The 14,147-nt window shown below is 35.0% G+C and overlaps 1 protein-coding gene across 1 annotated transcript in view; it reads left to right on the top strand.

The window, feature by feature from the left end:
• TRPM7 (transient receptor potential cation channel subfamily M member 7) overlaps nt 1-14,147 on the top strand; it is a 111,984-nt gene that overhangs the window by 38,068 nt on the left and 59,769 nt on the right. Inside the window, exons 8-12 of the mRNA XM_068551508.1 lie at nt 17-191; nt 1,277-1,400; nt 3,890-3,962; nt 5,762-5,862; nt 12,817-12,951. Of these exons, the coding sequence (XP_068407609.1) occupies nt 17-191; nt 1,277-1,400; nt 3,890-3,962; nt 5,762-5,862; nt 12,817-12,951 (608 nt within the window). The remainder of the gene's footprint in view (nt 1-16; nt 192-1,276; nt 1,401-3,889; nt 3,963-5,761; nt 5,863-12,816; nt 12,952-14,147) is intronic.

The raw sequence follows: 14,147 nt of genomic DNA, 5'->3' as shown, positions 1-14,147 counted from the left end.
TCTTACCTTTTTTAAGGAATTGGTCAAGGTGTTCCTGTGGTGGCACTTATATTTGAGGGTGGGCCAAACGTTATCCTCACAGTTTTAGAATACCTTCAGGAAAGTCCTCCTGTTCCAGTCGTCATATGTGAAGGAACAGGCAGGGCTGCAGATCTACTAGCATATATTCATAAACAAACAGAAGAAGGAGGGTAAGTGTATGATTACAACATATTTTTAATAATTTTATGTAAAGAGGCTGTGGTTTTTAGAATATTAGATTCATTTCAGTGTTTTATCAACGTGGAAATACCTTCTTAAGTCTTGAGGAAATAGCCTGTCTGATACATTATTGGAATGAATTAAAATATGTCTTTGTAGTAGACAATTTTCAAAGATCTGTTAAACATACAGAGGCATGTATCTTTTGACCCAACAGTTCCATTTCTGATAATTGTTCCTACAAATGTTCTTGCACACATGTGAAATAACATATATAAAGTTACTCAATACAGTGTGGTTTGTAACAGTAAAAGATTGGAACAAAATAGAACATTTATATCAAGGAGACTAGATAAATAACTTATGGTACATCTGCACAATGGAGTAGTTTGTAGTTAAATAAGGTTTTAATCTGTATACTAGGTTTGGAAAGATTACCAAAATATATATGTAAAAAAAAGGAAAATGTACAGTAACATGTATATTATGGCACCTTTTATGTAGGAAAAAAGAAAAGGAGATAATTGTATGTATTGAAAGAGATCCTCAAAAGTTATACAAAGTAATAGTGTTTCTTGAAAGCAGTTGAGATGGAATGGCCGATGGAAGACAGTGGGAAAGACACTTTCACTATGAATTTTCACAGGTTTATATTTTATATCATATTTTTGAGCCATGTAAATATATTCCATATTGAGAAAAAGAGATAAAAATGCAAATGTGCTGATATTTAACACATTTTGTTAAAATACTGCTTTTTACACCATAATATCTTAAAATTATCTTTATACAATATCTTACATGATAAGGTATTGTATAACTGATAACATTAACACATGGCCTTGTACAAAAAATTAGAAATAATTCAAAGAGAAAAATCACTCCATTCCATTTTCCACCCTTATGACTTATAGTGGGAGTCTAATGAAGGAGAAAATTTCACTCAGGGTCAAGTATTTAATATTAATACAGTATCTTTAAATGTCTTGCCTGGATCCACTAGGACTTGATATTAGATTCTGCAAATAATGGAATTTGAAATCAGTGGATTGAGTTATGTTTCCTCTTACTTCAGGAATCTTCATGATGCAGCAGAGCCTGATATTATTTCAACCATCAAAAAAACATTTAACTTTGGCCAGAGTGAAGCAGTTCATTTATTTCAAACACTGATGGAGTGTATGAAAAGAAAGGAGCTCGTAAGTAGATTTCACAGAATAAGCCTTTTTTAAAAAAAATGAATTTATTTATTTATTTTGGCTGCATTGGGTCTCCGTTGCTGTGTGCGGGCTTTCTTTAGCTTCAGCGAGTGGGAGCTACTCTTTGTTGTGGTGAGTGGGCTTCTCATTGCGGTGGCTTCTCTTGTTGCGGAGCATGGGCTCTAGGCACACGGGCTTCAGTAGCTGTGGCACGTGGGCTCAGTAGTTGTGGCACACGAGCCCTAGAGCACAGGCTCAGTAGTTGTGGCGCACGGGCTTAGTTGCTCTGCAGCATGTGGGATCTTCCCGGACCAGGGCTCGAATCCGTGTCCCCCTGCATTGGCAGGTGGATTCTTAGCCACTGCGCCACCAGGGGGGCCCAGAATAAACCTTTTTATTTCATTCAAAGTACATTCTAAATTGGATAAATGCTTTTTAATTAATTAATTAATTTTTGGCTGCTCCCCATGGCTTATGGTATCTTAGTTCCCTGACGAGGGATTGAACCTAGGCCCTCTGCAGTGAAAGCATGGAGTCCTAACCACTGGACCTCCAGAGAATTCCCAGTTGGAGAAATACTTTTTTTAAAACTTCAGATTTAAAATTTTAAAATCTTTTCTAACCATGTAAAGATGTCATTTATAATTTTGTTCAACCTAAGAGATAGCATAGAAGGATTATAGTTTTTTTTTTAAATTTATTTTATTTATTTATTTATTTTGGCTGTGTTGGGTCTTTGTTGCTGTGCGCAGGCTCCCTCTAGTTGCGGTGAGCGGGGGCTACTCTTCGTTGTGGTGCACGGGCTTCTCATTGTGGTGGCTTCTCTTGTTGTGGAACGGGCTCTAGGTGCGCGGGCTTCAGTAGTTGCGGCACGCGGGCTCAGTAGTTGTGGCTCACGGGCTCTAGAGCACAGGCTCAATAGTTGTGGCGCACGGGCTTAGTTGCTCCGCGGCATGTGGGATCCTCCTGGACCAGGGGTTGAACCCCTGTCCCCTGCATTGGCAGGCGGATTCTCAACCACTGCGCCACCAGGGAAGCCCCTAGAATATAGTTTTTATATGGTGTTGGAGACAGGTATTACACTTCTATTTTTGGAAAAGTTTCATAACTAAGCCTCAGTAGATTATGTCCAGGATCAAGGAAGAACTCTAAAGAGTTATTATTGGCTTCTCTAAAATATATTTGGAGGAAAAAACTCTATTTTCCTCTGAGTGAGTGCTCAAATTAAAGATCAGTGCTGCTTCACTATTGATACTTTGTGTAAAATAGATAACTAATGAGAACTTGCTGTATAGTATAGCACAGGGAACTCTACTCAGTGCTTTGTGGTGACCTAAATGAGAAGGAAATCCCATAAGAGAGGGGATATATGTATACATATAGCTGATTCACTTTGCTGTACATTATAAACTAACACAATATTGTAAAGCAATTATACTCCAATAAAAAAAAAATAGAGACCAGTGTTGCTTAATTTCAGTCATCTAGACATGGGCTTCAGTTTACAGAGACAAAAAATTTTAGCAGTTCTCTAAGTAGGTGGATGATAACATGGTTTGATTTGCTGTTTTCTTTCATGCATTTCATTTTCGTATACTATGAAATGAAGTTAGTTGAAAAATTTGTATTGGGGTTATAACAATAGACTTTTATTTTATGAAAAGATTATTAAATGAAAACCTCTCTCTAATGGTATTATGTTTCAAATTTTAAATAAATTTCCAGTAAAAGGATTCAACAAAACATTTCGCATTCAAGAACACGTATATTTACTTGAACTGAGTAAATGTCCACTCTGCAGAAGAAACAGCAGGATTTACTCAGATTAGTAATCTATAGCCTTAGCTCATAAATTGCTTATTCTAGTAATGGACATAAAATATATTAAAAAATGAATATAATATGAAACCAAACATTTTGCATATACTTGAATTTTATTTATTTTATAATTTTTAAAAAATTTATAACTTACTTATTTTTGGCTGCGTTGGGTCTTCGTTGCTGCGTGTGGGCTTTCTCTAGTTGCGGCGAGTGGGGGCTACTCTTCGTTGCAGTGTGTGGGCTTCTCATTGCGGTGGCTTCTCTTGTTGCGGAACACAGGCTCTAGGCACTCGGGCTTCAGTAGTTGTGGCACGTGGGCTCAGTAATTGTGGCTCACGGGCTCTAGAGCACAGGCTCAATAGTTGTGGCGCCCGGGCTTAGTTGCTCCACGGCATGTGGGATCTTCCTGCACCAGGAATCAAACCCATGTCCCCTGCATTGGCAGGTGGATTCTTAACCACTGTGCCACCTGGGAAGTCCCTACTTGAACTTTATTTGGTAAATGATACAAATTCTTTACTTTTCTGTGTTTTGATTGTAATGAAATTATTTCTGACCCAAAAAAACTATATCTGCCAAGTAGTTTGCAGTTACTTTGTGATTTATATGCCTTACGTCTTAGCTTATAAAATATAAAGACATAATATTATGAATTGATCTTTAAATAGATTACTGTTTTCCACATTGGATCAGATGAACATCAAGATATAGATGTAGCAATACTTACTGCGCTGCTTAAAGGTAAGACTTAAAATTTATTTGTTAGATCTTTCATTTATAGTGTTTTTATATGTTAGGATTTTTTAATTTGACTAAACGTTTGATAACTGAATTTTTCAATAGTTTTTCTTTGAAAAGGACACAATGTTCACTTTCTTTGACAAATTTTCTTTTGTTTTTAATCTTATAACTTTTTTAAAAGTTCATACCAGGATTTATGCCATTAGACCTGTTTAATTATCCTGTTAAGAATGTGTCAAACATGTCACATTTTTAATTGGCTAAAAAATAAGTGTTTAAAAGTAATAGAGTATTAGTTAATAGAAATTAAGGATAGCATTCTTAAATGTGCCATTTTCATTAGGAAGGAAAATTTGGAAAGAACACTAATGGTATCTTCTAGGACTAAGGGGTTAATGCACACGCAGTTGAATTGTTTTCCTCTCATTATCTTTCCAAAGACATCTAACTGATAAGACAAACAATACTGTAGTGAAAAATCTTTTCAAAAATTAGAAACTAAAATGTTGTTCCATCTGAGTACCTGAAAGTCCAAGTATGCAGTGAGGTGGCAGAAGCAGAGCAAGAGAGCACTGTCTTATCATTCACAAGAATTTCCCAAATATTAGACCACAATGAATTGCCAATAGATGAAACATTTGAAAAATACTATAATAAAATATAACATATTTACATCATCTGAGAATAAGAGATCATAAGTAATAGGAAGCCCAGAAACCATAAAGGGAAAGATCAATAAATGCGATTGCATAAAAATAAAAAATAAAAAGAGAGCACCTAATATTTGCTGTATACTTTCTGTGTACTAGCTACTGTGCTTTAGTGGTTTATGTTGTTTACCCTTGTGACAGCCCTAAGAGGAAGATTTCCTATTATTGTCCTCATTTTATAGTTGAGAAAACTAAGAACAGGAATGTGGAAGGATCACAAAAAGGCGTTGTAAATTAGTAACAAAAAGATGAATACCTCATGGAAAAATGAGTCAAAATTTAAGTAAAAGATTTTAGCAGAGTACAAATGCTTGGGGGAAATGTGGAAATGATGGAAAGATGTTATAATTTTTAAAAAAACATAAATTAAAAAAAAAAAGAAGCTTTCTGTCCTCCTACTGGGTATTTGTATACTCCTGATGGATGGTATAACCTTTCTGGAATATATTTTGGCAGTGTATCAAAAGCTTTAAATTATATACCCTTCTACACAGCAATTTGGCTTCTACAGATTCATCCTGTTAAATATGTGCACAAAGATACACTCACCAGAAAATTCAAAATAACATGAAATGTCCACTAGTTAGAATATTTGTTGAATAAATTTTAGTTCACCTTTAAAAGGTATTTATATATATATAAGGTACATCTATATGTACTGTTATTGAAAACTAAATACGATACATAAAGCAGGCTGAGTATTTTGTATAGTTTGACCTACTTTTGCATAAACAATTAAAAGTATATATATGAACTTATATATGCACAGAAAACACCTGTAAGGATATTTTTCATAATATTAACAGTCAATACTATTGCTGTGATAGAAACAGATCATCTTTCTTTTCTGTTCATTCTTGTGCATTCTGAATTGTTTGCGATGGATGAGGCTGTGTCTTTTCTATAGTTGGAAAATAAAAGTCCTCAACCCTGGGGTAACCTTATGTTTCTGAGGCAGGCTACCTCTGAATAGTGACTAACACCAGCTGTGTAAGTTAATTAAAGGGGAAGGGGGAGAATTCATAAGTGTTCATATTTTAATGGAGATAAATTAATTGAACTTGTCGACTGTTTTCTTTATTCGATTAGGCACTAATGCATCTGCATTTGACCAGCTCATCCTTACATTGGCATGGGATAGAGTTGACATTGCCAAAAATCATGTATTTGTTTATGGACAGCAGTGGCTGGTATGTAAATAATCTATATAAACAGTGTAATTAAATTAAGCTAAGTTAATAACAAAGTATTTGCTGAAACTGTGACCTAACTTGACATTTGCCTGTCAGTCAAAAGTGCAGACTTACTGTAGCTAAACATTTCTGCAACATTCAGATCCATTTAGGATTTAATAAGTTCTATTTGCCTCTTGATAAAAACTGTGTTTTTTATAGGGTAGAGATCTTTAAAAATCCTGTAACTGAAAAAAGTTTTAGAAATAGTGCTCTTTGCATCTGTGTTTGTCAGGAATGTTGGCCTGTAATTTTCTTCTGGGGTCCTTGTCTGGTTTTGGTATCAGAGTAATGCTGGACTCATAAAATGAGTTTGGAAGAGTTTGAGAAGGATTGGTATTAGTTCTTTGAATGTTTGGTTAAATTCACCAGTGAAGCTGTCTGGTCCTTACTAGTAATCAGACTGTTCAGAATTTCTATTTCATCATGATTTGGTCTTGATAGGTTGTATGTTTCTAGGAATTTATCTGTTTCTTCTAGGCTGTCCAGTTTGTTGGCATGTAATTGTTCATATTAACCTCTTAATGATCCTTTGTATTTCTGTGGTATCAGTTGTAACATCTGTTTCATTTTTGATTTTATTTATTTGAGTCCTCTTTTTTTTCTTCCTGAGTCTAGCTAAGGGTTTGTCAATTTTATCTTTTCAGAGAACTAGCTCTAGTTTCATTCTAGTTGTCTTTTCAATCTCTGTTTCATTTATATCTGTTCTAATTTTTGTTACTTTCTGCCTTCTACTAACTTTGAGTATGGTTTGTTCTTCTTTTTCTGGTTTCTTGAGGTGTTAAGTTAGGTTATTTGAGACTTTTCTTGTTTTTTGAGGTAGGCATTTATCGCTGTGAACTTCCCTGTTGGAACTGTTTTTGCTGCATCCCACAAATTTTGGTATGTTATATTGCCATTTTTGTTTTTCTCAAGGTACTTTTTATTTATTTTTTTGGCTGCGTTGGGTCTTTGTTGCTGTGTGCGGGCTTTCTGTGGTTGCGGCGAGCGGGGTCTACTCTTCGTTGCACTGTGTGGGCTTCTCATTGCAGTGGCTTCTCTTGTTGCAGAGCACGGGCTCTAGGCACATGGGCTTCAGTAGTTGTGGCATGCGGGCTCAGTAGTTGTGGCACGTGAGCTCTAGAGTACAGGCTCAGTAGTTATGGCGCACGGGCTTAGTTGCTCTGTGGCATGTGGGATCTTCCCGGACCAGGGCTCGAACACGTGTCCCCTGCATTGGCAGGCAGATTCTTAACCACTGCGCCACCAGGGAAGCCCTCTCAAGATACTTCTTAATTTCTCTTTTGATTTCTTCTTTGACCCATTGGTTGTTGAGTAGTATGTTGTTTGATCTTCATGTATTTATGAATTTTCCAGTTTTCTTTGTGTAATTTCTATTTTCATACCATTGTGGTCAGAAAAGATGCTTGATATGATTTGTCTTCTTAAATTTATTAAGACTTGTTTTGTGGTCTAAGATGGTCTATCCTGCAAAATTTTCCATGTGCACTTGAGAAGAATGTGTATTCTCTTGCTTTTGGGTGGAACGTTCTGTATATCTGTTAAGTCCATTGGTCTAATGTGTCATATAAGGCTGATGTTTTCTTACTGATTTTCTGTCTGGATGATCTATCCACTGATGTAAGTGGGTATTAAAGTCCCCTATTATTTTGTATTGCTGTCTGTTTCTCCCTTTAAGACTGTTAATATTTGTTTTATGTATTTATATGCTCCTATGATGGGTACATAAATATTTACATATATTTTATCTTCTTGTTGAATTGACCCCTTTATCATTATGTGCCATCCATCTTTGTTTCTTATTACAGTCTTTTTTTAAAGTCTATTTTGTCTGATATAAGTAAGCTTTCTTTTGGTTTCCATTTGCATGGAATATCCTTTTCCATTTCTTCACTTTCAGTCTATATGTTGTCTTTACGTCTAAAGTGAGTCTCTTGTAGGCAGCATATAGATAGGTCTTGTGTTTTTATCCGTTCAGCTACTCTGTGTCTTTGAATTGTTGAGTTTAGTCCATTTATATTTAAAATAATTATTATAAGTATGTACTTACTGATATTCTGTTAATTGTTTTCTGGCTGTTTTTGTAGTTCCATTCTGTTCCTTTTTTTTTCTCTCTCTTGCTCTCTTCTTTTGTGATTTGATGACTTTAGTGATATGCTTATATTTTTTTCTCTTTGTCTTTTGTGTATTTACTATAGGATTTTGCTTTGTGTTTACCATGAGGGTTACATATAATAACTTATATCTATAATGTCTATTTTATGTTGATAACCACTTGTTTGATCCCATTCTAAATCTCAACATTTTTATATTCCCCTTTCCTGTTTTCTGTTTTTCATGTCACAGTTTACATCTTTTTACCTCGAGTATCCCTTAACTAATTATCGTAATCATGGCTATTTTTACTACTTTTGTCTTTCAACCTTTATTCTAACTTCATAAGTGATTAATCTACTATTTTTACTGTATATTTACCTTTTCAGTGAGATTTCTTTCATATGTTTTCTTGTTACTAATTACCACCCTTTCTTTTCAGCTTAAAAGAAGCTCCTTTAACATTTCTTGAAAGGCTGGTTTAGTGGTAATCAACCCCTTTAGCTTTTGCTAGTTTGGAAAAGTCTTTCTCTCTTTCAATTCAGAATAAGAATTTTTGCCAGGTAGAGTAGTCTTGGTTGGAAGTTTTTTCTTTCTGTACTTTGAATATATCATGCCACTCCCTTCTGGCCTGCAAAGTTTCTGCTGAAAAATATGCTGATAGTCTTATGGAGGTTCCCTTCTATGTAACAAGTTGTTTTTCTCTTGCTGCTTTTAATATTCTTTCCTTGTCTTTAACTTTTGGCATTTCAATTATGTGTCTTGGTGTGGGTCTCTATAGGTTCACCTTATTTGAAACTCTCTGAGCTTCCTGTATCTGGATGTCTGTTTTCTTCCCCAGGTTAGGGAAGTTTCAGCCATTATTTCTTCAAATACAATTTCTGCCCCTTTGTCTCTCTCTTCTTCTGGGAACCCTAAAATGTATCAGTCCATTTGATGTTGTCCCATAAGTCCCTTAAGCTAACTTCACTTTTTTAAAAGTTCTTTTTGCTACTCTTGGTCAATTACACTGCCTTGTCTCCAAGTTGACAGATCCTTTCTTCTGCTTCATCTCGTCTGCTCTTGAACCCTGTTAGTGTATTTTTCAGTTCAGTTTTTTATTCTTCAGCTCTGTGACTTCTATTTGGTACTTTCTTAGATTTTCCATCTCTTTGTTGAAGTTCTCACTGTGTTCATTCTTTTCCACAATTCGGTGAGCATCATTATAATAATTACTTTGAACTCTTTATCAGGTAAATTACTTATCTCCATTTCATTGAGGTTTTTCCCTGAGGTTTTATTTTGTTCTTTCATTTGGAACATATTTCTCAGTTTCTCCATTTTACTTGACTGTGTTTTGGTTTCTATACAGTAGATGAAATAACCACCTCTTCCAGTCTTGAAGAAGTAGCCTTGTGTAGGGGATGAGCCTTGTCAGTCAACCTTGACTCAGCTTTTTGTTCTCTCTCAAACCTTTCTGCTTGTTGAAGCAATGTATTGTATTTTTACTAGCTCCCAGTAGTTGAGAATGTGCAGTTACCTATCAGTGTCCCTAAGGGGAGTATTTCAGCATCCAGATTCAGACTGACTGGAATCCAGACCCTCAGACAACAGCTTTTGAAAATCTTCAACAGAATATTTAGGAAACTGAATTCAACAATACTTTTAAAGGACCATATACCATAATCAAGTGGGATTTATTCCGGGGATCTGCAAATCAGTCAACGTGATATATCACATTAAGAAAAACAATGATAAAAATCGTATAATCAACTCAGTGGATACAGAAAAAGCATTTCACATGATTCTATATCCATTTATGATAAAGACTCTCAACAAAGCAGGTATAGAGGGAATGCACCTCAACATAATAAAGGCATATATGACATAATAAAGGCATACAGCTAACATCATACTCAATGGTGAAGAGTTGAAAGCTTTTCCTCTAAGATCAGGAACAAGACAAGGATGCCCACTCTTGCTGCTTTTATTCAGCATAGTATTGGAAGCCCTAGCCACAGCAGTTAGGCAGGAAAAAATAATAAAAGGCATCTAAATTGGAAAGGAAGAAATAAAACTGTCACTCTTTGCTGATGACATGATACTATGTGTAGAAAACCCTAAAGACTTCACCGAAAAACTGTTAGAACTAATAAATGAGTTCAGCAAAGTTGTAGGATACAAAATAAATATGCATAAATTTGTGTTCCTATACACTAATAACAAAATATCTGAAAGAGAAATTAAGAAAACAGTCCCACTTGCAATTGCATCAAAAAGAATAAATTACCTAGGAATAAATTCAACCAAGGAGGTGAAAGATCTGTGAACTGAAAACTATAATATGTTGATGAAAGAAATTGAAGAAGATACAGAGAAATGGAAAGATATTTTGTGCTCATTAATTGGGAGAATCAGTATTGCTAAAATGTCTATACTACCCAAAGCAATCTACAGATTCCGTGCAATCTCTATCAAAATTCCAATGGCATTTTTCACAGAAATAGAACAAGCAATTCTAAAATTTGTATGGAACCACAAAAGATCCTGAATAGCCAAAACAATCTTGAGAAAGAAGAACAAAGCTGGAGGCATTATGCTTCCTGATTTCAAACTGTGTCACAAAGCTATGGTAATTTAAACAGTATGGTATTCGCATAAAATTACATAAATAGGTCAGTGGAACAGAATAGAGAGCCCAGAAATAAACTCATGCACATATCAATTTACGACAGAGTAGTCAAGAATATACAGTGGGAGAAGGACAGTGTTTTCAATTATTGATGTTGGGAAAACTTGACAGCCACATGCAGAAGACTGAAACTTGACCACTGTCTTATACCACACACAAAAATTAATTTAAAATGGATTGAAGACTTGAACATAAGACCTGAAACCATAAAACTTTTAAAAGAAAACATAGGTAGTAAGATCCTTGACATAGGTGTTGGTGATGATTTTTTTAATTAACCAGACTAATACAGGAATGTTATTGTTGGTAACTTAAAATCCATGGGGAACAGAAGAACACCCCTTACAAGTACAGGATAAGAAAAGAAAGGAGAGAGGACCAACTGAGCAATAGAGTAAATGTTGTTAATGTTAGAATAAGTTAATAACAAATCAGATTTGTATGTGATACGAGAAAGTAGGAGATAATCTTAACTAAAATAGGAATGCCATGATAAATTACAGGCTGTTAATATATGAGAAATTGAATAAGTATTACATTCTTATAAGTTAGTTGTGCCTTGTTTTTAAGTGCAATGCCAAAATATTTTCCTTGTTATGAAATAGAACTGAGTGGTGAAAAAAAAAAGTGACAGAAAACATGTCTGCCCTCTGATCATCATCCATCATGCATAAGGCATGTATTTAGCCTGTATACTAAAAAGATTTTGGAGACCCTATCCTTTGCAAAGTAATAGAAATCAAGGGTAGATTGGGTAAAGAAATGGTAAAAGAAACTGCTATAGAGAAGTTGTATAGTTGTATGGTAAACTTCTGAAGACAATAAAGATTAGAAAACAAAAGGTGAAAAAACCCAATGATTTTTTTTTTAATGTATTTCTTTTATTTATTTATTTTTGGCTGCGTTGGGTCTTTGTTGCTGCACACGGGCTTTCTCCAGTTGCGGGGAGTGGGGGCTGCTGTTTGTTTGCCATGCACAGACTTCTCATTGCAGTGGCTGCTCTTGTTGCAGAGCACGGGCTCTAGGCACGTGGGCTCAGTAGCTGTGGCTCATGGACTCTAGAGTGGAGGCTCAGTAGTTGTGGCGCACAGGGTTAGTTGCTCTGCGGCATGTGGGATCTTCCCAGACCAGGGCTCGAACCCATGTCCCCTGCATTGGCAGGCGGATTCTTAACTGCTGCGCCACCAGGGAAGCCCAAACCCAGTGCTTTTGGTATTGATTTTCACCACAAAATTTTTTATCCTATGATACCAAAATATTTAAAACTATACAGAAGCAATGAGGTATTATTAGAATATTAATATATCAGTAATACTAAATATACTAATATTATTACATTAATAAGATGACTTTTATAATGCTTCTTAGTGAAATTTCTGTATTTGTGTCTTCACTGGTTTTAGAGTATTTGATTCATTGTCTGTTGAAGTCTGTAAAAGTGTCTCTAAAAACTTACAAGGGAGCGCTACAAATGCTGACTGATACACGTGTTACATTAAACTGCAGTGCCACATGTTGTATTGCTGTTAAGAGATATGATTTTTCTCTGACGGTGAATGGTTTCTGTTACAGTTCTAAAGAAAACTAAGTACAATCTTTTCTGACTTACATAGCAGTTGTATTTTTGGAAAGTTTGTGACAGAATACTTTGTGTTTATATGTAAAGCAGAATTACTGGATTTTCATTTGTGAGAATCTAACAGGATAATAGAAAGTTGTATGAGATACAAGGCAATTCCTCTTTGAGTGACATTGTCTGGCATATTGTATGATTTCTGGTATCTTTTGACCGTGTCCATTAAATGTAGTAGTGGCCCCCAATTATTGAAATGATCCCTCTAAAAAACCTTTCTTAAACACTAAGAACCATTGCTCTAAGGTATTTTTCCCAAAATTTACTTGATGGTGGATTCTTTCTTGTTTCCCCCCTCCACATAACCCTTGCTGTCCTACAGAATGTTTTTTAGGGAATGCTACTCTAGTGAGGTCTTTTTATCTATTCCCTATATACCTTAAGTCCTAGCCTTTTATTACTTTGCATCTTTTTAATTTTGTTCTAAAACTGTGTAGGAACAAATATGTATAAATCCTAAGGACTTGCATGTAGAACTGTTTGTATAATTTTATTAATGTTGATACTGTTTTAGGTTGGATCCTTGGAACAAGCTATGCTTGATGCTCTTGTAATGGATAGAGTTGCATTTGTAAAACTTCTTATTGAAAATGGAGTAAGCATGCATAAATTCCTTACCATTCCTAGACTGGAAGAACTTTACAACACTGTAAGTGTATGTTAAAATTCTTTGTGGACTAAGTTTTATCATCTTTGGAAAGTGTCATTTTACCTGAGTATATTCATTCCTATTGGTAAAACCTTTAATGTTTTGCTGGATTATGTGGAAAAATTACAGCCAGTCTTAGTATAGATTGTTTATATGACAGTCTGAAACCCTTTTCCCTATTTCTGGAGACCTTCTCTGTCACCATAGCCACATAGGAAAGAGATGTAGTGTTAACAACCCTTTCCTTCACCTCACCCCTTTTTAAAACTATAAGATCAAGTTCTTAATTATAGAGTCATTATATTTCTTCTTTTTCTTGGTAGTCATTTGTTACACCAAATTTCTTTTGATTCCTTTGACCAATGGAGAAATTACACATTGCTTTTTCTTTTCTCCTTTTTGGTGTTTACATTCATGATTTTGACCTTGTGGTGTCGTACTTTCAGCTTACATACTGTTTTTCAGTTTTTCTTTTAAAGAGCTCCTGAAAACTAATTATTCCTTTTACAAAGCCTTTCTCATTTTGTTTCAAATTTCATGTCACTAACATTGGAGAGGGTAAATACTACTCTTCTTAATGGTTTTTCATTACTAATAGAAGTATACCTTGAGGAGTACTATGACCAAATCCTAGCTTTCTAACTTTGACTTCTCTGCAAAGCTGTTTCCTTTTATTTATCAGTTTCTACCTATTTATCTCTTTCTTTTCATTCCTAATGTCTTTGTACTACTCAATCATTTCCAGCCTGTACTATTTCAGTAATCTAATTTCCTTGTCTATTTTCAAATCTTTAACCTAAATATTCTTATAGTGACATACTTTATCATATCTTTCCCCAGTTTAAAAACTTTTGATGGCTCCCCAGTGTGTATAGAATAATACTCAAACCCTTTACTTGGTTTTCAAAGCTCTCCAGCTTTTGAAATTTTGCCTCAGCTATTTCTCTCACTTGGCCTTTTAATTCCTATCTCCCACCTCTGCATAGTGGATATTTCAACTATGTCATCTACCTACTGTTTCCCCAAAATATAAACTTTTTTAAAAAGCATTAGTTGTTTACACACTGCTGGTATGTGTTTTTCTTCCAGCTACTACTACCCACTTACTGGATTTTATTCTTTGTTTGGAACCTAGTTCAAATGCCAAGGCAGTGCTACAGTGAAGCCCAGTGGTGCAGTTTGTTAAGTACAGTTAT

The sequence above is a fragment of the Eschrichtius robustus genome, chromosome 1 (assembly GCF_028021215.1).
Source record: "Eschrichtius robustus isolate mEscRob2 chromosome 1, mEscRob2.pri, whole genome shotgun sequence".
In the NCBI taxonomy this organism is placed as follows: Eukaryota; Metazoa; Chordata; class Mammalia; order Artiodactyla; family Eschrichtiidae; genus Eschrichtius; species Eschrichtius robustus.
This window is presented reverse-complemented; position numbering and strand designations above follow the sequence as displayed.